Source organism: Pelophylax lessonae (genome assembly GCF_965119305.1).
Source record: "Pelophylax lessonae genome assembly, chromosome: 4".
NCBI lineage: Eukaryota > Metazoa > Chordata > Amphibia > Anura > Ranidae > Pelophylax > Pelophylax lessonae.
Window position 1 is genome coordinate 460602948 of NC_138771.1, and position 25376 is coordinate 460628323.

General features: G+C 42.9%; 1 protein-coding gene across 6 annotated transcripts in view; it reads left to right on the top strand.

Moving 5' to 3' along the window:
* The window catches only part of GRIA1 (glutamate ionotropic receptor AMPA type subunit 1), a 455708-nt gene that overhangs the window by 25043 nt on the left and 405289 nt on the right, over positions 1 to 25376 (top strand). For all 6 annotated transcript variants that reach the window (XM_082253268.1, XM_082253270.1, XM_082253272.1 and 3 more), the window contains exon 2: positions 20813 to 20950. In XM_082253268.1, coding sequence (XP_082109394.1) covers positions 20813 to 20950 — 138 coding nt within the window. The remainder of the gene's footprint in view (positions 1 to 20812; positions 20951 to 25376) is intronic.

A 25376-nucleotide genomic window follows, 5' to 3' on the forward strand; every position in this document is an offset into this window, starting at 1 on the left:
AGCGGAGGAGAGCTGAACCTGACCCCAAGCTTGGCACTGGATGGTGGCACCTTTACTGGAGCAGAAACGTTGAGGCACCGGAATGGTCTGAGGAGGTTTGGGATTAGGGACGTGCGGAGTTCTCGGACTGCTGCTTCTCCCTTCACCAGGAGACGGTTGGAGCTGTGGTGAGCACTGTGTTCCAGAAGAGGAGCATCCTAGGAGAAGGAATCAGCAGGATCACGGTGAAGGAGGGCAGAGTGCGGGCCACTCTCTTCATACCGCCCAGTGAGTGTCCCCAGAACAGGGGATCAGGGTCCCTGGGTGTAACATGGAGGTTCCCAGGTGTGAAAGGGAATCAGGGTCACCACGTGTGCCATGGGGGATAGGGGTCACCGGGTGTAACAGGGTTTCGGGGTCACCAGGTGTGCAATAAGGAATTGGGATCCTTGGGTGTGCCATAGGGGACTGAGGTCCCCAGGTGTGACATGGAGGAACATCAGGGTCCCCAGGTGTGACATGGAAAAACATCAGGGTCTCTGGGTATGACAGGGAGGAACATCAGGTGCCCCTGGTGTGAAATAGAGGATCATCGGGTCCCTTGGTGTGGCATAGAGGGACATTAGGGTCCCCAGGTGTGACATGGAGGAATATGGGGGTCACTGGGTATGACAGCATAACATAGAGGAGCCATCAGATCAGGGTCACTGGGTATGACATAGAGGAGTTTTTAACCCCTTCCCTTTTTATTTTTTTGGGGGCGGGCGCAAGTAGTTGGTCTTGCCTAGGGCGTAAAATAGTCTAGCACCGGCCCTGGTCCTAGGATGACAACGCTGTTCCTTTATTGATACAGTAGAGTGGGTGAACAATGTCACTATAGGACTGGAAGTCAGTTACTGACAGGATCACCAGGTGAAAATAAAAAGAAAAGAAGCCTGAAAAAGAAAACTTAGGCTAGGTTCACAACTATGCGTTTGTTAGTGCATTTTGCAGTTTGCAGAAACACACGACAGTCTACTTTTTCCTATAGTACACCTTCACATCTATGTGTTTTTCAGCCGCTGCGTTTTTGGAAATGGTCAGGGAGTTTTTTCCTGCAGCAAATTGTGTTTTGCGTGTACTAGACTTCAATGGACCTACACGGAAAACGCAAGTGTTGTGTTTTTGGTGCATTTTTACATACGGTTTTTCTTTTTCTTCTTCATAACAAACTGTGAATAGCCGGTTGTTAAGGAGTGGGTAGCCGCTGTATCCTTAACAAACGATAAGTCATCAGCTGTCAGCGGGGTTCCACTCTGACAGCTGAATGTAAAAAAAGACCCTTGGGGTCTGATATGAATTTTGAGGGGAGCCCCACGCCAAAATATTTAGAAAAATGGCATTGAGTTCCCCCAAAATCCATACCAGACCCTTATCCGAGCATGCAGCCCAGCAGGTTAAGAAAGGGAGGGGACGAGCTAGTGCCCCCCCCCCGATCTGAACTATACCAGGCCACATGCCTTCAACATGGGGGGTGCTTTGGAGCTGAAGGGCCTCTTCCCCACAATCCTGGCCGGTGGTTGTGGGGGTCTGCAGGCGGGGGGGCTTGTCGCAATATGGAAGCCCTCTATATCCCACTCCCCCATGGTAGCCCTACTCATTCACCAAAAAATGGTGTAGTGTACAAAATGACAGTAGGCAGTCCTTTTTTTAAAAAAAATAAAAATAAAAAAAAAACAATGTCTTCCGATATAGATCCAAAGTCTGCCGCTGGCTGCTAGCTCTGCTATTTAACAGTTCTTAAAGGGTAACTCCACAAAAAAAATAGCAAATAAAGAAAAAACAATATAGCGTATACAATTGCGACACAAATCATATTGTGATTGAATGTTATTAAAAATTACCTTACCTTTTCAATCTACAATTGTAATTTTCTGAAAATGCAATGCAATATGGCTACCTGGAACTGTTCTGTACACAGAATGTGTACTGACCACACCCCCCGGAAACATCATTTCCTGCTTGTGTGATTGGCTCACCAATTTTCCCAGAAGTCTGCCTAAGATTCAAGTCAGATTTCTGGCATCCCCTGCAACAAAAATTTCCTTTTTGGTGAGATACTCCCAATAGGAACATATCTAAAGGGATGCAGGCCCAGTAGCTTTCCTTATTAGAGCCCTGCAGCTGCCACAGCTGATATATAATTATGAAACCACTCCCATTTGACCCACTCAGCACAGAGGCACAGAGCAACAAACAGGAATTTCTTCAGAATAACAAAAGGTAGGAATCTACAACAAGGTTTATTAAAATCCTTGTAATGTACAGTGATCACCCAGAGCGGAATGTTTTTTTCTCAACAAAAGTGGAGTTACGCTTTAAATAACTAAGGGGTAGGGTCAACTTCTGAAATCACTCGGTGGTCCCACCCCTTGTGACATAATCTGCCAAGCCTGCCCCTGACGACAATGTCACAAGGGGGCAGGGCCACCCAGTGATGTCAGCCCCGCCCCTTAGTTATTTAAAAACTGTCAGACGGTGGAGCTGGCAGATGGCGGAAGCCTTCAGCGGGAGTGAACCATATTTTTTTTTATTTTTTTCGGGTCGGTGGTGGCGGCAGGCATCGTGATTGATGATGGATCTACGTGGAGGAACAATGTTTTTTATTTTTGTTTTGTAAATAAAGGACTTGTCAAAAACTGCCTACCGCCATTCTAAGAAAGCATTGCACTGTTTTTTAAACTCCTTACATGGACTTCCCTGTTATGTGATTGCTGTGATTGGCTGCCACTATGATCACAGGATCAGGAGCCCACTTCACTATCTCCCAATCAGGCGCAGGAGGCTATCATCTCGGCACTCAGAGACTGGCTCAATGCTGTAAGCTGAGCTGTGCATACGAAGCTCAGTTTCCATCACCAGAGTGTGTCTCTATGTTGGATATGGGCATTTATGTCCTCGTTTGACTTGGATTAGAATATTGTGTCTAGGGGGTTTTGTTCTCCCTATTTGTACCTTTCATTAGGAATAGACAGATTTGTGTGTTTTTTGGGGGTTCCATTCCTACTCTTTATGTCCATGTCTAACAGCCAGATTTGCCCTATGATTCAAGACCCTCTTTACTTTTTCAAGATATTTTTTGATCTGACTCTGCTTAGGGCTTATACTGTGAAGGCTTAGATACATCTGGATCCTGAAGAAGCTCATTATATGAGCAAAATGCGACGATCCACCCAACTGCATGATGTTATGCAATACCTGCAATGTTTGTGACATGTTACATAGAACTGTCATTTTATTCTTTTGTATAAATCCATACATCTTTTAGCCATTTTGTCTGATATTTTGGGCACACTTACCTTCCCCATTTCCAGTGTCTGCCGGGATTTTCCTTCCTTCCCCCTCCCCCACCCCTTTTTTTTCTCCCCTTCCCCCATTACCTTTCTTCCCTGCTAGACCTGGCATAAACTGTAGATTTCCTAATTCCCAGGGGAGGGTGCCAGAATGCTGTAGACCAGTGATGGCGAACCTTGGCACCCCAGATGTTTTGGAACTACATTTCCCATGATGCTCATGTACTCTGCAGTGTAGTTGAGCCTCATGGAAAATGGAGTTCCAAAACATCTGGGGTGCCAAGGTTCGCCATCCCTGCTGTAGACAGATATTCACTCCCCACCCAATTCTTACACAGTCTGTAGTGTCTGCAGCTCTAGTTGTTGCCAGGTTCTGCACTAGCGTTGGCTGTGAAAACTATGTAGACACTGAAGATCAGGCAGAGTTCATAGATGTTTTATGAGGCAGAATTGAAACACCCTAGAACTATAAATGAGCCTTAGAGAATGGGAGTCTAAGTCTTTAAGATAATTCTTGCAGGTAGAATCAAAATTGAGCTGCTCTGGGGGGAAAAAAAGAAAAATGTTAAAGGCAGGTACTGACCATTGTAACGGAAATCTTTTTTTTTTTTTTCTTCAACTGTTTTTTTCAACATATACATTTGCTGTTGTCTCCTACAGTATATCTTAAATTAGCAGATGCATGATTAAATAAATGGTGGAAATGTTTGTGGTACTGTGCGCTATTTCCTCTCTGTGTCACGGAATAATGACTCCTGAGTACAATATAAAAGAAGTGGGACTTAGTGGGAACAGAGTGTGAAGCAGAAACAGCTTTCCTCTACAGGCAGCAGAGAGGGGATTAAGAAATAATTGAAATATGTAGGCGGTTTCCTCCTATATAAATTAATGCTGTGGATCAAATTCAGTCTGAAGAGTAAAGCAGATGGGGAATCAGAAGCTGAAATGGGCCAAGTGATTTGTGGCAATTTTCCCTGTTTTTCTTTTCTATCGCTGTTTGACAGACACTGACAAGTACAGCTATCTATCTGTCTCATCATTCTTTCTATCTATCTATCTATCTATCTATCTATCTATCTATCTATCTATCTATCTATCTATCTATCTATCTATCTATCTATCTATCTATCTATCTATCTATCTATCTATCTATCTATCTATCTATCTATCTATCTATCTATCTATCTATCTATCTATCTATCTATCTATCTATCTATCTACCTTCCGTCTGTCTATGCCCCTGTTGCCCAACCAATGGGATCCACATGTCACTGTTGGCACATGTTGAATGGCCCCCAGGATCCCTGCAGACAGTGGTCTGTGTTTCCTTTATGTATGTGCTTTCTTGGACCAGTGAATAAATCTATCCTTCAGAAAGGCTTATTGTAGGTAAATGATTTAACTATATAAATTACATGTTCCTAAGCCCCAATATAAAGAGGTATCAATCCCTTCAATACTAAATAGAAGACCACAAAGGGGAAAGAAACGGGGTGGGGGGGGGGGACTTTCTGATAGCAAGGAAAATAATAAGCAGTAAGTACAGCCCAAATTAAAAAATAAAAAATAAACACAAACACATGCAATGTTGATCTAAAAGTACAGTATTTTATTGAAACAACATAAACCACTTCTACTCTGGAAGGTTCACCCCCCTACCCCCCCCCCCCCCCACTTCATGACCAGGCCATTTTTTGCAATATGGCACTGTATTACTTTAACTGCATTACTTTAACTGACAATTGCGCGGTGATGCGACGATGTACCCAAATAAAATTGATGTCCTTTTTTCCCACAAATAAAGCTGTCTTTTGGTGGTAATTTGATCACCTCTGTGGTTTTATTTTTTGCGCTAAGACCGACAATTTTGAAAAAAAAAAATATATAATTTTTACTTTCTGCTATAAAACAAATCCAATAAAAAATTTAAAAAATCTAATTTCTTCATCATGTTTTTGGTAAATAAATAAGCGTATATTGATTGGGTTGTGCATATGACATTTTTATTTATTTGTTTTTTTAATAGTAATGGCAGTGATCAGCCACTTATAGCCGGACTGTGACATTGCGGCGGACAAATCGCTTTATACTTTTTTGGGGGACCAGTGACACCAATACAGTGATCAGTGCAACAAAATATGCACTGTCACTGTACTAATGACATTGGCAGGGAAGGGGTTAACATCGGGAGATAAAGGGGTTAAATGTGTCCCTAGGAGGTGCTTGCTAACTTTGGAGGATGTGCTTTGACTTGGGGAAGACAGAGATCCGGGCTCCTGCTAAGAAACACAGGATCTCTGTTTTCCCTACTAACAGAACAGTGATCTGCCTTGTGTACATAGGCAGACCGCCATTCTGCCTCTGTCAGGAATGATCGGCATGTTCCAGCAGACATCGGGTCTGCTGGACCCGCTGATTGGCTCCCCCTGTGTCCAATCACAGAGGGAGGGGGTCACCGGCGGCACGCATGCACAGAAGTACAGCAGGGACAATGTGGTTCAACATAAAATGATTCAATGCAAAATATAAAAACTCGAATTGTCTATGATATAGATGTGTGACTAGGGCACAAGTGATAATCTCAGATGCACAATGAACATAGCACCAACTCATTTTGACTGTATTTAAGACTTCCTCAGGGGTATGGCAGGATCATGGCAGGGGTATTACAGGATCTCTGCCGTAAGTTCATGTATTATGTAGTATTCATCTGGGTGATAACCACATTATGATATTGCAATTCAACTGTTGCTGTGGTATTGAGATATACCGTATTTTCCGGCGTATAAGACGACTGGGCGTATAAGACGACCCCCCCCATTACATGATCTACCGGTAATACTTATACTTAGGTTACCTTGGAGATATTATACTCGGCGTATAAGACGACCCCCCATTTTTGGGGGATTATTTTGAGGTTCAAAAGTAGTCTTATACGCCAGAAAATACAGTATATATATATAGATATATATATATATATATATATATATATATATATATATATATATATATACATATATATACATATATATATATATATGGTAAAACTACGAAAGGATGCCATCCCCCTGAGGAAGTCTAAATGCGTCAGAGCTATGTTCACTGTGCATCTGAGATTGTGACTTACATTTGTGCTCTAATCACAAATCTGTATCATATACAACTCAAATTTTTATATTTTTTAGTGAATCATTTTATGTTGTATCATGTTGTTCCTGCTGTCTTAGGGGTCATTTTTAATGTTGTTTCAATAAAATATTGTACTTTTAGATAAACATTGCATTTTTTTGCATACTGCCTAATATTTTCCTTGCTATCGGAGCAAGGAAAAGTCCAATTTCCCCCTTTTACGGGCTTCTATTTAGTCAAATGATTTGTTATATTTCTTTCACGATATCTTATATTTTCTGTGCTGTCCATTCCTTTTTTCTCTCATGTTTTTTTTTTACTTGTGATCTTTTATTTTGGCTCTGCCAAAATTTTAAAGAGAAATTTTAAATGTGGCACAAGTCATTTTTAAGGGGGCTATAGGGAGCAAAAATGTGGAAGCTATATATATATTTATAAGGGGCTTTAATAGCAGTCTCAAGTAACATGTCTCTAGCAAGCTCCCAGTCTCCAACAACTTTTATACCATTTCTACAGTCTTTGACCATCTCTTATAGCATGACTATAGTCCCAGAACATCTCTTGTATCCTTTCTACCGTCTCTGAAAACCTTTTGTAGTATTTCATTTACCATATATTATGTGTGACCCTTTGGTGATTTCAGTAGCTGCACTTAAGGCCCCTTGTATCAAGTAAGTTGACTGCCACTAGTTTAATCTATACGTCTATCTCTGTTTATCCTGATTAAGGCCATGAAATTCAACAATCCAGTCAATTTCCCATATTAAACATATACTCTAGTTTTTCAAGACAGAGCTTTGAGCATAGTGCAGTTGAAGAAACATATATGCATCTAGTGCACCAGGAAGATACACGTGATGTGAATGTTTGGTGTCACATTCACTGCTTTATAAACATACCAGTGTAGTCCAACTCATTTTACCTAGGAAAGCAATCTTTTTTTTCTGAAATAAGATTAAAGTATTATTGAACACTAAAATGTTAAAATCCTATATTGCTGCAGACCTCGCAGACCTTTCCTCCTGTTCCAATTTTTTTATGGTGGCTCCATCCCCTGAGATCCCCTTCAATAATTATGAGTGGATTGCTCACCTGCTGCAAATTGTAGTTACTTAAAGGGGATTTTTAAATGGACACTATGGGTTATTTTATTAAAGGATTATAGGCTATAGCAAAGTGAATTTATATTAAGGTAAATGATTGAGGTCAAGGTATTTTTGTTTAGATTTATTTGCACGTAATGGGGTCTTTGCAAATTTAAATTTCACTGCATTTATTAAGCTAGGTGAAATTTCACTGTATTTATTAAGCTAGGTGCAAAGTAAGGTTCCATTTTACCCAAACAGCCCAAACTCTGTATGTTTATAAATATTTAGCTGAAAGAGTAACTCCACTTTTGTTGAGAAACAAAAAATCCCTGTGATCTGTGTACATTGCAAGGATTTTAACAAACTTTGTTGCAGATTCCTACCTTTTGATATTCTGAACAAATCACTGTGTGTTTGTCTGTATACATGTGGGAAAGTGAGTCTAATGGGAGTGCTTTTATAATTACCAATCAGCTGCTGCATCTGCAGGGCTCTAATGAGGAAAATTGCAGGGTCTGCATCCTTTTAGACGTGATTTCCTATTGAAATTTTTGTTGCAGGAGATGCCAAAAATCTGACTTCTGGAAAAATCAGTGAGCCAATCACACAAGCATGAAATTACATTTTCAGGGGATGTTCTGTACACATTCTGTACAGAAGACCTCCAGGTAGCCATATTGCATTGCTTTTTACAGAAAATTACAGTGTTGAAAATTGAAAAGGAAAGGTCATTTTTAATACTGTTCAATTGCAATATGAATTGTGTCGCAATTGTATATGCTATATTATTATTATTTTTTTCATTTGCTATTTTTTTCAAATGAAAGTGGAGTTACCCTTTAATATATTTTTGTGATATTTATATACCAGCTTTTACAATAGCTACAGAGCAGAATAGTTATACTTTTCAATATTCTTGTCATGGACTTGCAATAGAGATTGGCAAGCTTACCTGTACCTTCATGTCTGTATTAGAGGTCAGACTGCATTTCTGGATCCTTTTTATCACCTCTACTTCCTGTTCCTGCCCCGCCCAGGTCATCACAGGAAGTCTATATTATCCAACGCACTGCAGGCCTGCTTTGCCGTTCAATAGTAATAGTTTCCTGTTTCCTGTTTGCCGTGTGCTTGAAACTACTCCTCTGTGTACCGACTTTGGCTTGTCTCTGACTATTCCTGTTTGCCTGTTACCCTGACCTCTGGCCTGTCCCTTGACTACCCTTGTCTGCCTGTTACCCCGACCTCGGCTTACCCTTCACCATTCTGTGTGTCCTGAGTGGCTGCTTCCCTTCACTCCCTACGGAGCGTGACCTGGGGGACCCCAGGGGCCGCAACCTGGGTCCAGCTGCAGCAAAGTCCATCCTCACCACTAGAGGCCCTGGTGAACACCTGCTGGGTCTTAGACTCCGCGCATTGGGGAATCTTGGGTTCACGTTCCGGTCCATCCGCAGCAGTCTGCTATAGGGTTCACTACCTTGCGCTGCGCCCCTGCCTCCAACAGGGTGCAGTTGTCACCTGGCCACAGGTGACCTGACAATTCTACTGCAAAGTCCACCAACCAAAAATAAGGGGAGAAAGCGGAGATGGTTGCATGTTGCCTGATCCACAAAGTTCTATGACTGCTCCAAATAAATCCTCTATCGCTATCTTACAGTTCTTTGCGGGATTTACCTAGAAATACCTAGAGATTGTAAGATAAAGGGAGAAAATAAAGAAACAAGTAGCCAACACCATTATAGTTTGATAATTCTCCTGTAACCATACACAGGCCCACTAATGTCTTAGTCTAGGTTTATATTTGTGTGTCTGCTGCATGGGACATTTGCATATTTGCGCGAGCACAGCAGCCCATGCATTTGAATGGGCTGGTGTACCTGCAGGAAACACAGGGAAAATGCCCCTGTCCCTTTTCTGAAACTGAAGCCAAAGCATCATGCATTTCTGCACATTTACACGACTGCATTTCCCCATGTGTTGGCTGCAGTTGAGGGAACATGTGCAATTTACACGCATTCCCGCACCCACAATAGTGTGAATGTAGCCATAAAGCCCATTTGAAGTCGAAAGAACATGAAGTTAGATGAAGTTAGATTGTGGGTTAGTCTAACTAAGGAACAGTTAACTGTTTTTGTTACTGCACACCTAAATATTTCAGTTCAGAACTGTCTGAGACTACCATCCTGAACACAGGACTCACATTTCTTCGAGACACTGGCAGAGCCCAAACCCCAGGACCACCCAATGGTCTCCAATTTAGTCATGCTTAAGCTTCTTGTATTCCAGAGCAGGGTTCCACAATCCCAACCCACACATGGCTGCACTAGCGAGCACAAGGATCGTTTCCCACACCTTCATCCCTGGGGAACATAGACAGCCATCAGCTTGGCAGAACCAGACTGAACTACACCACTACACTGAATCCACATTCACATACAGTATGTGCCAACTCCACTCTACCATACTCATCACTTACCTTTCATCGGAAGCATTTCAAAGAATAGAAATATCCAAACCTATCAGCTATGCATTTAGATGCTTTTTTGCTACCTTACTTACGTCTTGAACTCTCTTTTCAACTTTTAGGGGTGTCTAATTTGCTTACTCAGTCTCTCTACTTAGGCGTTACGAAAAACTTTCTTCCTTCTCTAGCTTCCAAATAGGGGTAAATGTTTCCCCAACAGGGTACTCACAGCGCATGACAGAGTCCCAATTTCCAGCCCACACTGGTGGAATTCCTCTCCAGTTACTCTTCTGGCAAACTCTTCTCTTCCCCTCCTATTTCCCTGAAGGAAAGCGCACAACTCGGCCTTCCAACCTTTAGAGCAATAAATCCCTCCTTCCTTGGCCCTCTACCTTCTGTGACACAGGCCCAAAAGGGCCGACCAAAGAGTTTGGTGCCTAACTGTGACACAAATCTTCTCAAGATAGAACACAGAGCCCACAGCAGAGGATACATTAGTCCTAGGTTGGGCCCCCAACCCCCCCCGCCTTCCATCCCTACTGTCAGCAGCAAGAGAGCAGGACCTCCTTTAAAAGGATCTTACACACAAGGAATTAGGATATACATCTAGTAGTACCAAAAACAAATAAAAATGGGTTCTAATACCCTGTTGCAAGATATACACTGTACTAACAACCTTTATTTTTAAAGTCTTACCTCTATTGACCTGTTTTAGCAGTTATGCAGTGTTATATTCCACACCTGTTGTGAATTTCCATGCTCTTCGAGTTTCATCGCACCACTAGTTTATCAATCAACTCTTTATGAGAGCTTTGTTAGCTCTAGGAAATTGAATCCCAGCTCCTTGGATGGGATATTGTGCTTTGAAGGGTTACCAGGTGTTTCTAATTAAGCTTGCTGTAAAGAATAAACAAACAGAAAAGCAGTTCTACAGATTAAGGGCTCTTTCACACGGCCGCTCCGATTTTTTATTTTGCTGCGGCACTTTTTTTTTTTTTTTTCACGGACACGTATGTCCGCATATCATCCCATACGTTTGCGGATGATATACGGACATAATGTATGTCTATGGGGATTTTGCATCCGTTCCGTTTTTTAAACGTAAGAAAAATAGGGTTCTGTCCCGTTCCAAAAAACGAAACAGAACTGAAAGGACGAAAATCGGATGTCAGCGGATGGTCATCCGCTGACATCCGCAATCCCATTGACATGCATTATGTCAATTTTTCATCCGCAAAAAAATGGGATGAAATACGGACATAAGGAGCGCCCGTGTAAAAGAGCCCTATAAGTGCTAAAAATTCAACTGACAAGTGATTCAATAAAGCAGGGATGAAGCAGCAGGCTGATGGTTCCCATTGAAAGAACACCGCCAATGATTGGCAGGTCGTGCTTGATGGCCCAAAAGGCCATGTCCTACGCGTTTCATCAGTGGGGACATCTTCAGGAGACAGGCTGCTTCATCCCTGCTTTATCGGATCGCTTGTCAATTGAAATACTAAGAGTTTTGGCAGTAAGTTGTGTACGTTTTTACAAATGAGCTTCACGATGGAGGTGTATTTCTTTATCCTTTGGTACCATACTACCATTTACTGCTGAGTGACGACTGTCTCCCTAGTTTAAGCTGATCTTGGAGATTTACCACATGGGTGTCTGACAATTATTATCTATGGTCCATTAGCAGCCAGTCCATAAGGGGCACAGGGCCCCCCAAAGTGTTGTCCAATAGGAAAGCTAATCATAGAACAATTTATTTTTAAATAAATGATAATATGACTAACATTTTTTTATATCTTAAGGTTAAAAATGTTAGTCATATTATCATTTTTTTTTAAATAAATCGCTCTATGTGTGTGCAGTGCACTGTGCAGGGTGCCGGACTAAAAGAAGTCTATTAGGTCTTTCAATTTTTAACAAGCATGTGATTAGAGCCTGAGGTTCTAATTAGCTTGTTTTACATTGTCCCTGGGGCACAGTGCTCACTTTTGATTTTAGCGAATCAAAATTTGCCATCATGTCACTTCTGGTTTCTCGTCCCGGCCAATCAGGAGGCTGAAGATTTGGAACATGGAAGCCGCCGGGTATCAGGGGAGCTGTGGCAGCCCAGGCTGAAGGCTCCGTTTTGTACTAGGAACTGGTATCACAGTTTTTTTTAGCAAGCTGCTTCTCTTTTTGTTATTTATGACCTAGCACGGATTTGCACATACATTGCTGTAAATAATACAATCTTCCTTTGGCCCTATGGGTGAAGCGAGTTAGAGGGGTAGTCCTAGATAAAGACTCTCAATGTCAAGCTTATGGATATCCTTCCTAATAAATGTGGACACCAGTGATCCCTCATGTATGCAGTGTCTTTCTTCTTAGCACCGGTTGTGTGAGCAGAGATGGCTCATATAACCCCCAGCACCTGGGTATGAAGTGGTAGTAAGGGGGAGCATCTTGGAGCTGGGAATTTTTATGTTCAAACATTCACACTTTTGGACCTTATTAACATTAGGACAGTAAGGTCAGATCAGTATTTACAGGTGCACGTAGCTGTGAGGATTCAGCTTGGCTGTTCTTGATGTAGAACACAGGGAGTATAGAGAACAACGGCTTGGCCTAATGTTAAGGCCTAGCTTAGGAGCTAGGGTGGGCTAGTTTTAGAGTCACGGATAAGGTATTAAGATTACATTTGGCTAGGCACATGCGAATATTAGGTGTTAGGCCTCATGTTGAGTCAGGGGAAACAGCGAAAATTTCTCCTAAACCAAGAAGAATTATTACAAGGGACATATTATACTAATGGTAAGTTATGTCCCTTAAGCTAATTTTAATGTTTGTAATTTAGGTCCTTTGTTATTTTAGGTGATCCATGCAGAACAAAGCAATAGGTTTAATAGATGCTGCTTCTATAGGAATTTTGTGTTTTGCCTGTAGAAGCAGCTTAATGTTATCCTATGTGTCTGTGCACATCCTATGTGTGTTTACAGGCAGAAAAAAAAACCCTTCTGGATTGCATTTTTGAGTTTTCTGGCTGAAAAAAACAGGCTAAACACATCTAAACATGGCTAAACGTGCCTAAACACGTGTACAAAAATGCTCCTATATGAGTTTTTGTAAGCCCATTGTGGATGGACCCTTATGGCTTAATTAAGATGTTAGGTGTTGAGTTGGTTGCCAAAATCTTCCGCTTGTGATTATTCCCCCACCCCCACCACCATAATTTTCTGGTGCAGCGCGGGGTTGAAACCCCCCCCCCCCCCAAAAAAAAAAAAAAAAAAAATCAGAAAAATCAGCAGGGACATAAATCACTGTCAGTAGGATGTGTCCCTCGTGCTGATGCCTCTTCCTTTAGGTGAAATCCTCCTCCGACCATAGACCCTCCTCCAGCTGCCGTAATCTTCCAGTGCGGAATGAGATAATAGAACTGAGACTTTTTACAGGCTCTCATAAAGCTCCACTATTCATAGAGATCATATTACAGCTTCTATAAATAAAACTTGATCTATGAATGAGGAGACCTTTCAATCATGCATCCGTCTTCTATTCATAGATGGGTCCTCTTTTGCAGACCTACTGATCCAATCCTAAAAATGGCTCTCATTATGTACCATACTGCTCTTTTTTCCAAATCTTGGCAGCCTAAACTGCTAGGTATAAAGGACAATAAACCTTGTTCAAAACCATAACCAGGGGACACCACCACAGGAAAAATGCTCACCTTACGGTAGTGTAGAGTTTTTGTCAATCTACTCACAATTCTCAGATGCAGGTGCAGGCCCTTTTCACTCAATTTTCCACAACTTCCCTGGTTCCAGGACACAGCCAGGGGAGATATGCTTCCCAGTTTCCCTCCCTAATCAGCTCAGAGTGGTCACAACTTTTGAGGCATTGGGAGTTGGGCAAGTGATCTGCAGCCAGGTGAGAGGCACTCCACTGTCATAATCAGTCTACAGGCATTTAGTTGGGCCAGAGCCTAAACCCAGTATTAGTGGGAAGCTCATCCCCAATTGCTAACAGAGTGCTATAGGGGTTAAGTTTTCCTTGGTCCTTGAATACTGGATACCCACAGCTGTTCACCTGTGTTACCAGAGTTACCCTGGACTTTAATGAGAGGGAAGCAAGGATAATTGCTAGCAGTCTAATTCTGAACTGTTTTTTTTTTTTTTTAAGTAGTGATTGTCAGCTTGACTATCTGTTGTTACAGAGACTTACCCTGTTTCCCTGATTACTCCACAGAGATATTTTTGTGAAGAGTCTATGTTTTTGCAGCTTTCACAGTATGTTTTATATTAGTCTAAAATGTATGCATGCTCTTGTTCTGTCCTGACCCTGTTTTGCATCATTGATTTTAACTTGTTTAGTAAATTGCAATTTACAGTTACTCCCTGTTTGATCATTCAGCTGATTACCTGTTTTGTTAGACTAGTAATAGTCCTGTCAAAGTCTCTATTTTGCTATATTTAGGTAATATAAGGTACTGGGAAAAAAAAGAACCAAACAAAGCAGCCGGATTCGGTGTTTGCACTTTTTTTCCATCCCCGTACTTGGCCTGCTTTCCTGAAAATCTTCATGGGTAGAGCTATGCGACAGTTATATCCGATATAATCACTGATGAGGGAGATCTGGAGCAGTGCTCTGTGAGGCAAGCAGACAGTCATTATGTTATCATTATAAAGTGCTTTTTAAGGCTAGGAAAGGAATATAGACTCCATTATAGACAGGAAGAAGATTCTTTAGATGGCGAAAGCCTGGATAAATAGCCACATATATGTATTAAAGACAAATACGATAAATGGATAATGATTTTTCTTCAGTTACCCATATGATTCTGATTGTCACTACTGCGGTCTACTTCCCACTGTGGATGGTGTGCAAAAAGCAGTTGTGCAAAAAGCACGAAGAAACAGCTCAACAAACCAATTCCTTTCTGCAAAGTGTTTTGAAAAAGCCATAACTAACATTATAACATTTCGAATGGACTAATAATGGACATTAATAACATTATTAATGGAATACTATTATTAATCTAGGCTTTCACCATTGTAGAAGAAAAAATATAGTCAAGGCTGTTTTGGGGGCCAGTGTCTAGGGCAACCTTTTTCAAACAGGGTGCCCAGGCACCCTGGGGTGCCTTGAAGCTTCTTCAGGGGGTACCTTGGCAAAATTCCTAAAAATTGATCACAAATTGTATACAAGTCACCAGGTGGATGAAGGTTTTCATTATGTACCATTACAACATACTAGACACTAGCTTCCCAACAACCAATGACGTCATCACTTAATAAGGAGGATGGCTGATGCCTCCACAGCAACCTTGTTTGACCTCTGCCTTCCTCTGCACTGAAATTGAGAGAGAAGAGAATCATTGGAATATTAGTCAGTACCAGTGTGCAAAAGTGTATTTGCATTGGAAGAAAAAAAATTGCCTTTAACGTTTGGTGTCGTACGTGTGTGGATGTTGCTGTATTATATAAAACTATTTGTTTTTTCATTTTAGAATTGGGTGATTCGAGACTGTCCATAATTTTAAAGGGTGCCTTGAGATTGTCTATAAATTTAAAGGGTGCCTTGACCAAAAAAAAGGCTGAGAAACACTGGTCTAGGGCAACAGGTTTGGAACCAGCCCACAGAAATTCACAAACTGTGATAACCATCTCCTTATTTCCCTTTCCTTTTCTGGCCATCTCTGGACATTGGTGACTAAATCAGCAAGGGAAGTTTGTGTAGAGTATTTTAAAAGATGTCAGAAGACTAAACTCTAATTTAAGAAACATAAAACCATCGTTCCTTACTCTAACTTCTGCTGGTATCAGCGGCTGCATGCAGGGTGAATATCTCCTAAACCGTGCAGGTTTAGGAGATATTAATTTTACCTACAGGAAAGCCTTTTTATAGGCTTACCTGCAGATAAAAGTTAAAAAGCGGAGTATACTACAGCTTTAACACCCCATTAACACTACCGCGACGCTACTTCCAGGGGCGACCTCCGAGATCGCGGTGCGAGCAGCGCGCAGCGACCTCGGAGCGGCCGCCACGGACTTCATAACATTGAAGTCTATGGCGGTCGCCTCCTGGTCGCCCCAAAGAAGCTCCGGACCCTTTTTCTAAGTCGGAGCGACTTGTGTCGCTCCTATTAGAACGGGTCCACAGCTTCCCTATGGAAGGCGACCTACTGCGACCTGTGAGGCGACCTGGTCGCCTCACAGGTCGCCTTAGTGTGAACGGGGGCTTAGTGTATCTAAACGTAAAGTGTAACTAAAGGCAAAACATGTTTTTCTTAATTTTAGATAGAGTAAGGGAGGGTTATTACACCTGTCATTCTCCCCATTCTAGAGATTTACTTTTATATCCTGTCCCATAGGCAAAAGAGGATCACCAAAACTAGTGTCCCCATTGGAAGATGTAGCCTCTATTAGTGTTCTGATGTCAATCTAAAGGCCCGTACACACGATAAGAAAATCTGTAGGGAAAATTCATCCAACGACCGATCTGCCGATTTTCGGATTGTTAGTATGGTGCTTTCGACAGCCAACTCCGACTTTTCGGCTGACAAAATCCTGATGTGCAGGCTATAAAATTTTTGTCGTCCGTAATACAACGTCCGATTTTCATCTCATTAGTACAGATTTCGACGGAAAAAAATCTTAAGAGCAAGACTAGGCATGCTCAGAGACGAAAGAACGCATACAAAGCAATCCAACACATGACATCACTTCTGAAGTAGAATTCTGTCGTACGGGAAGATTCGTATGACAATAACCTCTTCACTTTCCACATCAGACTAGCATGCCACAAAAAACGGACGACAGATCGTTCGATAATCTGATCATGTGTACGGGGCTTAAAATGTGTAATTTTACTTTCACTTTCGATGATAACTGAAAACAGGACAAATATGGTAATTTCACCCCTAATGGGGGCACAAACAGCAGTAAAAACAGACAGGGGGTTCTAAACCCTCTCCTCTCAATCTAAAACTTAAAAAAGTTGCATTTTGAAAAAGAAGTAAAGCCAATCCTTTTTTTTTTGGCTATATGTCTCTTATGCCCGCCATCATCTGACAAAGCAGAGTCATGCAGGGATCCCAATATTATTGTCAGGATTCACCCTCTCTGCCTAATTGACAACTTGATTTGCCTCTCCACGTGTGACTGAGAGCAAGAACCAGCCATGCCCGTCCCCTTACCAGCCTGTAGCTCCAGCCAGCACTGGAGGAGCAGAGAGAAATGGGGGAACCCCTTGCGGGGGACACTGACTGACACTGACTGACAGTCACTGCCCTCTGCTGGGAACAGAGATCAAGAACTGACTGATCAGCAGCCACACAAATGGTCAGCTCTCAGTCTTAGAACTGGTGTGAGACAGCCAAAGCATCAGGGGAGGTATAAATGCGTATTTTATTTATTATGAATAATGAATGTTTAATAATTTATTCACCCCGGACTGCTGAACCGGCCAAGATTCATACCATCTATGACCGGTTCAAGTTTTCCTGTGGCACTGAGAAAATGGCAACTTGATAAAACAGCCTTTTGATATCCCCTTTTATGCTGGAAATGTGATGTATGACTTTTCCAAGGCCCCTCCTTCTATTGATCTGCGTGTGGGCAGGCTGAATGTACCAAGTTGATCAATCGATCAACTTGGGTACAATTAGCCTGCCAAAATCACTTGCAAATATCACTAGTGCCCGCTTTAGCCCCTAGCAACAATCACTGTCTTCTCCAGGTGGGGACGGCTTCCCCTGCCCACCCCCGCCCCCCTGCCAGGAGCAGATAATTGCTCGGTAGGAGGGATTCCCCTGTCAGCACTGTCTGTGCTAATGGGGGAATCATGCAAATTTTGCATTGTCTATGGCCTACCTAAAATACCAGTATACAGTATAGCAACAATCACTGTCTTCTCCAGGTGGGGACGGCTTCCCCTGCCCACCCCCGCCCCCCTGCCAGGAGCAGATAATTGCTCGGTAGGAGGGATTCCCCTGTCAGCACTGTCTGTGTTAATGGGGGAATCATGCAAATTTTGCATCGTCTATGGCCTACCTAAATCACAGTATACAGTAACTATTGTAGCTGTTATTGTTTTTTGTTCTGTACCATATAACATTTTCAAGCAACCCTTGAGCTCCAGGCAGGTCATTTTGCCTAAACTGAGATAATGTCATCATCAGTCTGCTGCAGGCAGGATGAAGCATTTCTTCAGTCACCCCTTCCTCAGTGATCAGACTTTGAAGCAGGCCTCAGTCTTTTAAGCTGGGTTCACACTAATGTGATGCCAGACATTGCATGTGATTCACACCGCATTGCTGTGCATATAATGGTATGGCTGAAATTGCATCACATTCGGACCAAAATGATGTAGGACCCTTTTTTTGGTCCACACTGGAATCAGATTGCAGGGGTGTTCAGACCCATGTGATCAGATTCCCGTCCGAATTCAGAGTTCCCACTGCGTTCTGTAAACCGATTAAGGGGTGTCATTATCTTTACATTGACATCCACAGCAGTTTGCAGAGAGCTTTGTGAACTGCCTGTGAGTCAGATGCGATGTGGGAACCCGCACAGGAACAGCGCTGGTCCCTGCAACGCACTAGTGTGAACCGAGCCTTAAAAAAGATGTATGGGTTTATTTTTCTTTTTAGGTTCATACTTACCTAGGTGGATGCAGCATCAGTCCCCCAGTGCCTTTAAAACTGAGAACCGAGTGCTGCTGATTGCTCTGTTCTCACACCTCCCTAAGCAGAGAGCTGCTGACTGTCAATCAGCAGCTCTTTGCTCTGCCCCCTCCTCGCTTACTGAAACGCTGGGCTGTGAAGGGGGCTCATTTTTTCAGCGGCTCACTGAGAGGCTGAGCCAGGTGGCGGTCCAGGAATGTGGGCAGATCCCGACTCTATGGTCATTATGACGCCCAAGCCTCGACCAACTCTGTGACGTCAGCAGAGAGTGGAATTCAGCCCCCTCTCTGCTGGAAATGGGTCATAGAAGTGCAGGGCCGCCCCTACCATGGATCCCACTGGGTCCATTGGACCCAGGCAGAACTTGGAGAGAGGCAACAAATTGACTCCCAAGATTTTTTTTTACAGCAGGTTTGTGTGTCATCAGTTTGCGGCGTGTTATGGACAGCATTTCCCCATCTCATACTGCCGCACATAGTACAAACTGATGAGTATGAGGAGGCAGAATGTCTCCTGCTTGGAACGTCCTTCACGCAATCATGGTGTGCACAATGACCTCAGACATCAGCGCACTTCATCTCATGCAGGGCAGGCTGGATCTTCTAGGGCGGGGGGCACTGCAGACACAGAAGTGACAGGAGGACTGAGGATAGACAGTAGGTGTTTGGTGGACCGGTCCAGTAGTGAGTTATGGAAGAAGATAACAGTATACATAATAGTTTCTAAAGGTTATATTTATATAAAATAATGGATGTGGGGGCCTTTTGTTGGGCGTAATTAATTTTTTTTTGGGGGGGGGCAGCATTTTATTCTTGGACCCAGGCAGCACAATGTCTTGGGCCAGCCCAGCAGAAGTGCAAAACAAACTGCACTTCCGTGATCCCCAGGAGATTTACTGCAAAATGAGCTTTGGCTATACTTAAGCAAATGCTGACCATGGGTAGCATCTAAACAAAATAAGACACTGTCCCTGCATGGGCAAAACACAGCTTAACCACTTGCCGACCGCTCACATGGAGCGTACTGCGGCAAAGTGGCTCGTTCCCGTCCAGCGACGTAGACCTACGTCGCTGGACTCCTCCCCCTGTAGGAGGCGCGCTCCCGCTGTTTTCATTCACAGCGGGAGTCGGGCCAGGGGAGGAGCAGCGGCGATCGCCACTGCTCTTCCCCGATCGTCGGGGAATCGAGTGAGGAGATCCGCCCGCCTGTGTAAACAGAGCGGGCGGATCTCCATAGTGACAGGGACTGACAGATCGGAGTGTTCAGCATAGCTGGACATCCGATCTGTCCTTCTGTCACTCAGTCACCTCCCCCCCCACACGTCAGTAAGCACCAGGCATACATTAACCCCTCCCTCTCCAATAAAATTAACCCCTTCCCAGCCAGTGTCATTTTTACAGTAACAGTGCATATGTATAGCACTGATTACTGCAGTAATGTCACTGGTACCCCCAAAAGTGTCAAAAATGTCAGTCAAGGGTCCGATCTGTCCGCCGCAATGTCGCAGTCCCGCAAAAAAAATCGCAGATCACCGCCATTACGCGTTAAAAAAAAAACACCAAAAAAAAACACCAAAAATGACAGAAATCTTTCCCTTTGTTAGTAAACGCAATAACTTTTGCGCAAACCAATCAAAATACACTTTTTTTTTTTACCAAACATAGGTAGCAGAAAACAAATTGGCCAAAAATTTTAAAAAAAATAGATTTTTACATTTTTTTGGGGGGGAATTTCATATAAAAAAATGTTAAAAATATTGTTATTTTTTCAAAATAAACGCTCTTTTTTTGTTTATAGCGCAAAAAGTAAAAATCGCACATGTGATCAAATACCACCAAAAGAAAGCTCTGTTTGTGGGAAAAAAAGGACCTAAATTTCGTTTGGGTACGGCGTCGCACGACCGCGCAATTGTGAGTTAAAGTCGCACAGTGCCGAATCACAAAAAGTGGCCTGGACAGAAGACAGCAAAATCCTCCGGTGGTAAAGTGGTTAAATTAATGGACAATTCAAGGGATATTTAAAATTTTATTTGCACAATTTAGGGAGCCCTAAATTTAAAAAAAGGACTTGTAAAGCTGTTATATATATGTTATGTCCTTTTTTTTAAAATAGCTTTAACTGTCTACTCAACTGCTGTCTAAATCTTCTTTATTGTCCTCTGCAGGGGGCCTCTTCCCAAGCCAGCAATCCCAGGAACATGCCGCCTTTCGTTTTGCATTGTTGCAGTTGTTGGAGCCCCCAAAGCTTGTGTCCCAAATTGATATTGTGAATATCAGCGACAGTTTTGAAATGACCTACACCTGTAAGTACTGAGATAAACCATTAAGAGCTGATTTGCATCTTATAATGTCCAATTTAAATTTTTTTTCCAGTGGCCATCTATTGGCAGCTCTTGTACTGAGTACAAGAGGTGCAAATGCTTTAAGCTGTTTGCTGTAGCAGAACGCAAGACGCTTATCTTAATTAAAAAGTATTTACTAAAAGTCTCTTGGCTGAAAAGATAATGGAAAAGGAGCTGAAAAAAATGCGTTGTGTTTATCCACAAGAAAAGGCTAATTAAAGTTGAAGACTAAAAATAAAAAAAATAAAAAAGTTTAGATTATTTTAATTGAAAGTTGTTAAAGGCCAACACTTGCTAAATGAACAAATGGCACATATACATGAGAGATGTTTTAGTTGCCAAAAGATTTAACACTGTATATACTTCTAAGCCTGGTACACACTACAGTTGCATGAAAAAAAACTGTCAGCTCTGGTCGGAGAGGCTGTACTAATCACCCAACATTAGTACAGCGATCTCCGCCACTGAGCTGTTGTGTTTTTACAGGATGCACAAAAAAAAACTGTTAGCTCATCTGGCATTAGTACAGCGATTTCCCCCGCTAAGCTGTTTTGTTCTAACAGGGATACGGCCCCACCCCCGCCAGAACACTCTGATCAGCACTCTCTGCCATTGGCTGAGAGTGCTGATCAGGAGTTCGTCAGCTGCTGGTTTTCCAGCATGCTCGTCCGATAGAAGCTGGCCACATGGCTGGCTTCTGTTGGACAGACCGACATACACATGGGCCATTTTTTTTTTTTTTTTTAAACAGTCAATGTCTCCTGACATTCGGCTTGTTTGTACCAGGCTTTACCCTCTATACCATTCCATTTGACAGCCCTGCATTGCTATATAACTGCAGAATATCAAGAAGGAGATGTCCCTTTCCATAAACTGTGATACTCCAGACTCCCTGCCATGACCCTATCTCCTGCCTGCTCTTGTATTGCTATAGATGTTACCAGTCGATAGAAGCGTCCTTCTCTGTCTGCAATAGGGTTTATTTACTAAAACTGGAGAGTGCAAAATATGGTGCAGCTCTGCATAGAAACCAATCAGCTTACAAGTTTTTTTGTTAAGGCTTAAGGGTCCTTTCACATGGGCTTTCTGCCCGGCGGACTCTGTTCTGCTCAGCGGGGATCGATCTGCCGATTCCTGCTGAGCAGGCAGATGGCAGGTCCGTCTCCGCTTACTTTGCAGAGACAGAGCTGTCAGATTCCAACTCTCCTCTATGGGAGATCGGATGAAAATGGACCGCCTGTCTGTTTTAATCCGATCCTCTAGACGGTTGGAAAATAAGATTTCCATCCGTCCAAATTTCACGGACAGGATCGGATCAGGTAGCAGCGAGTGTCAGCGGACATGTCACCGCCGACATCCGCTGCTCCATAGGGCTGCATGGAGCATCCGATCAGGTACGCATGAAAATCTGACAGGCGGACCTGATCGGAAAGCCCGTGTGAAAGGGGCCTAACTGAACGAACTGAAGGTAGATGCTGATTGGCTACCATGCACAGCTGCACCACATTTTGCACTCTCCAGTTTTAGTAAATCTATATTTTGACTGCTCATCAGGTTATAAAGCAGTGTTCTGACTACAAGTCTAATTTCTACTTTCAGATGGCACATGGTAACACATGGAAAACATTTTTTTTTTTTCTGAATAAATGCATAAGTACAAGAAAATGTGTTTTTTATATGAAGTTGTTATTTATAACAGTATTACATCCAAAAACAAACATTATATTGCAGCTTCCCAATTCTTAGATGTAGTGCATTACTTTTCTTTTTTAGGCTTTCCTCCCTTTATTTTCACCTGGTGATCCAGCCAATAACATACCTCCCAAATTTTTGAGATGGGCATGAGGGACATCTCTTGGCAAAAGTATTTCCGCATAGGACACACACCCTGCCGCGTCCCTATTATACAATTATACAAAAAAAAATTGTTAAACCCACAGGTGCTTTTAAAAACAAAAAACAAAAAAAACAACAATACTTTTATACTGGTTTTTTTAAAATTTACAAATGCAGCCATTTAGAAATTGAGGAATTTTAACAGGACAAGCTGTCTTGCAAATGTAGCAGTTTGATTATTGAAACTACAAACATTTACCACTGACAGTGTATTGAATAGCTTTTATTTATTTGCGTATATAAAACCTTTCTCCTAAGCCCCCGTTCACACTGGGACGACCTGTCAGGCGACCTGGTCGCCTGACAGGTCGCCGTAGGTCGCCTTGCATTGAGAAGCTATGGACCCGTTCTAATAGGAGCGACACAAGTCGCTCCGACTTAGAAAAAGGGTCCGGAGCTTCTTTGGGGCGACCCGGAGCGACCTGCATAGACTTCAATGTTATGAAGTCCGTGCTGGCCGCTCCGAGGTCGCGGTGCGAGCAGCGCGCCGCGACCTCGGAGGTCGCCCCGGGAAGTAGCGTCGCCCCAGTGTGAACGGGGCCTAAAAGGAAAAAAATACTGTTGCTTTAACTGCTTAAAGCGGAGTTCCGACCTATTCTGCAACTTTAGTGAATCCTGGAGTGCTCGCTATGCTTATCAACAATTGGGCATTTTCAATTTTTTTCGGGGGTCCCTTACCCTATTTTCAGGGCATTTTTGATTGTACTTCCTCCTTCTCCCCCCTCTGTGGCTGCGGCCACCGACATCACTTCCGCCTTTGCATTGCATTCTGGGAGCTGTTTGTCATCACTCCCAGGAGGCTGGAATCAGGAAGAACTCCCAGAACACTCCCTGGAATCAGGAAGAAGGACACAGCAGATTACACTGCGACTTCAGATGCCCACATCCAAGATGGCCGCGCTCAGACAGCGTTTTTAAAAGTAAGATTTTGACTAAAATCCAATACTGTACACCTTGTAAGTCTGAGAATAGCGGTTCTGTAAAGGGCGATGGATTAGTATTATAGGGATATTTTTAGTTAAAAAAGGTATTTGAGGCCGGAACTCTGCTTAAAGTAACTACAGTGAGAGCTGGATTTTGGCTTGAATGTGTTAGTGTATCCAGATCTCTTAGTACACCTAACAATCTCCTCCCCCCAGACTAACAATGATTCAGTCCAAAGGTGCCCCTGTGCTCCTTCACCCACCTTCTCTAATACAGAAGGTATGTTACTGGCCAGATCACCAGGTAAAAACAGAGGGAAAAAAGCCTAAAAAGAAAACAAATGCAGCCTCCTTATCTAATGATTGGTAAGCTGCAATAAAATACATGTATGGCTTTGGTTTTTCACAGTTTCCTGAATTTAGTATTCTGTCTGCAGTTTTTTTCTTGCATTGGGGTTTATTAGTGCTTACATCCGCAGTAGCTTTCAACAGGGTAGCTTTGTGGTTGAATTTGATGTACTATGAGTAGTGATGTCGCGAACCTAAAATTTGCCGGCAAATGTTCGCGAACCGGCAAACCGGGCAAACCGCCATAGAGTTCAATAGGCAGGCAAATTTTAAAACCCACAGGGACTGTTTCTGGCCACAATAGTGATGGAAAAGTTGTTTCAAGGGGACTAACACCTGGACTGTGGCATGCCGGAGGGGGATCCATGGCAAAACTCCCATGGAAAATTACGTAGTTGACGCAGAGTCGGGTTTTAATCCATAAAGGGCATAAATCACCTAACATTCCTAAATTGTTTGGAATAATGTGCTTTAAAACATCCAGTGTGTGAATACGATCAGGTATGATGTTTTATCGATCAAGTAGTGTAAGGGTTACGCCCGCTTCACAGTGACAGACCAAACTCTGACAGACCAAATTCCCCGTTTAACAGTCAGTCAGTCAGTCCGTCCGTCCATTTGCACAACCGCAAACTCCCTATTTGCACAAGGTTGGATACCAAGCTAGCCATGTCCCGTTCCTTGTCCTCACTGACATCATTGAAGGTCTCTTCCTCCACCCAGCCATGTACAACACCAAGGGTCCCCGAAAGGTGACAACAAGCCCCCTGGGACGCCTGCTGTGGTTGGTCTTCCACCTCCTCAAAGGCGCCACTTTCCTCCTCTGACTTCTCTTCTTCAGACTCCTCTCTCTGCGTTGCCACAGGTCCAGCAATCGACAACGACAAGGCTGCTTCTGGTGGTGATGGGGACCACAACTCTTCCTCTTAATGCTCATCTACGGCCTGATCCAATACTCTTCGCAGGGCACGCTCCAGAAAAAATGCATATGGGATGAGGTCGATGATGTTGCCTTGGGTTTGACTTACCAGGTTTGTCACCTACGCAAAAGGACGCATGAGCCTACAGCCATTGTGCATGAGCATTCAGTAACGCGGCCAAAAAATACCCAGCTCCGCAGAAGCTGTCCTCTTTTTTTTTAATTAAAGAAAATTAATGTTTTTTATATGAAAAATTATCCCGCGGATCGCTTTTGGTCTGTTCACAATGAAGCAACGACC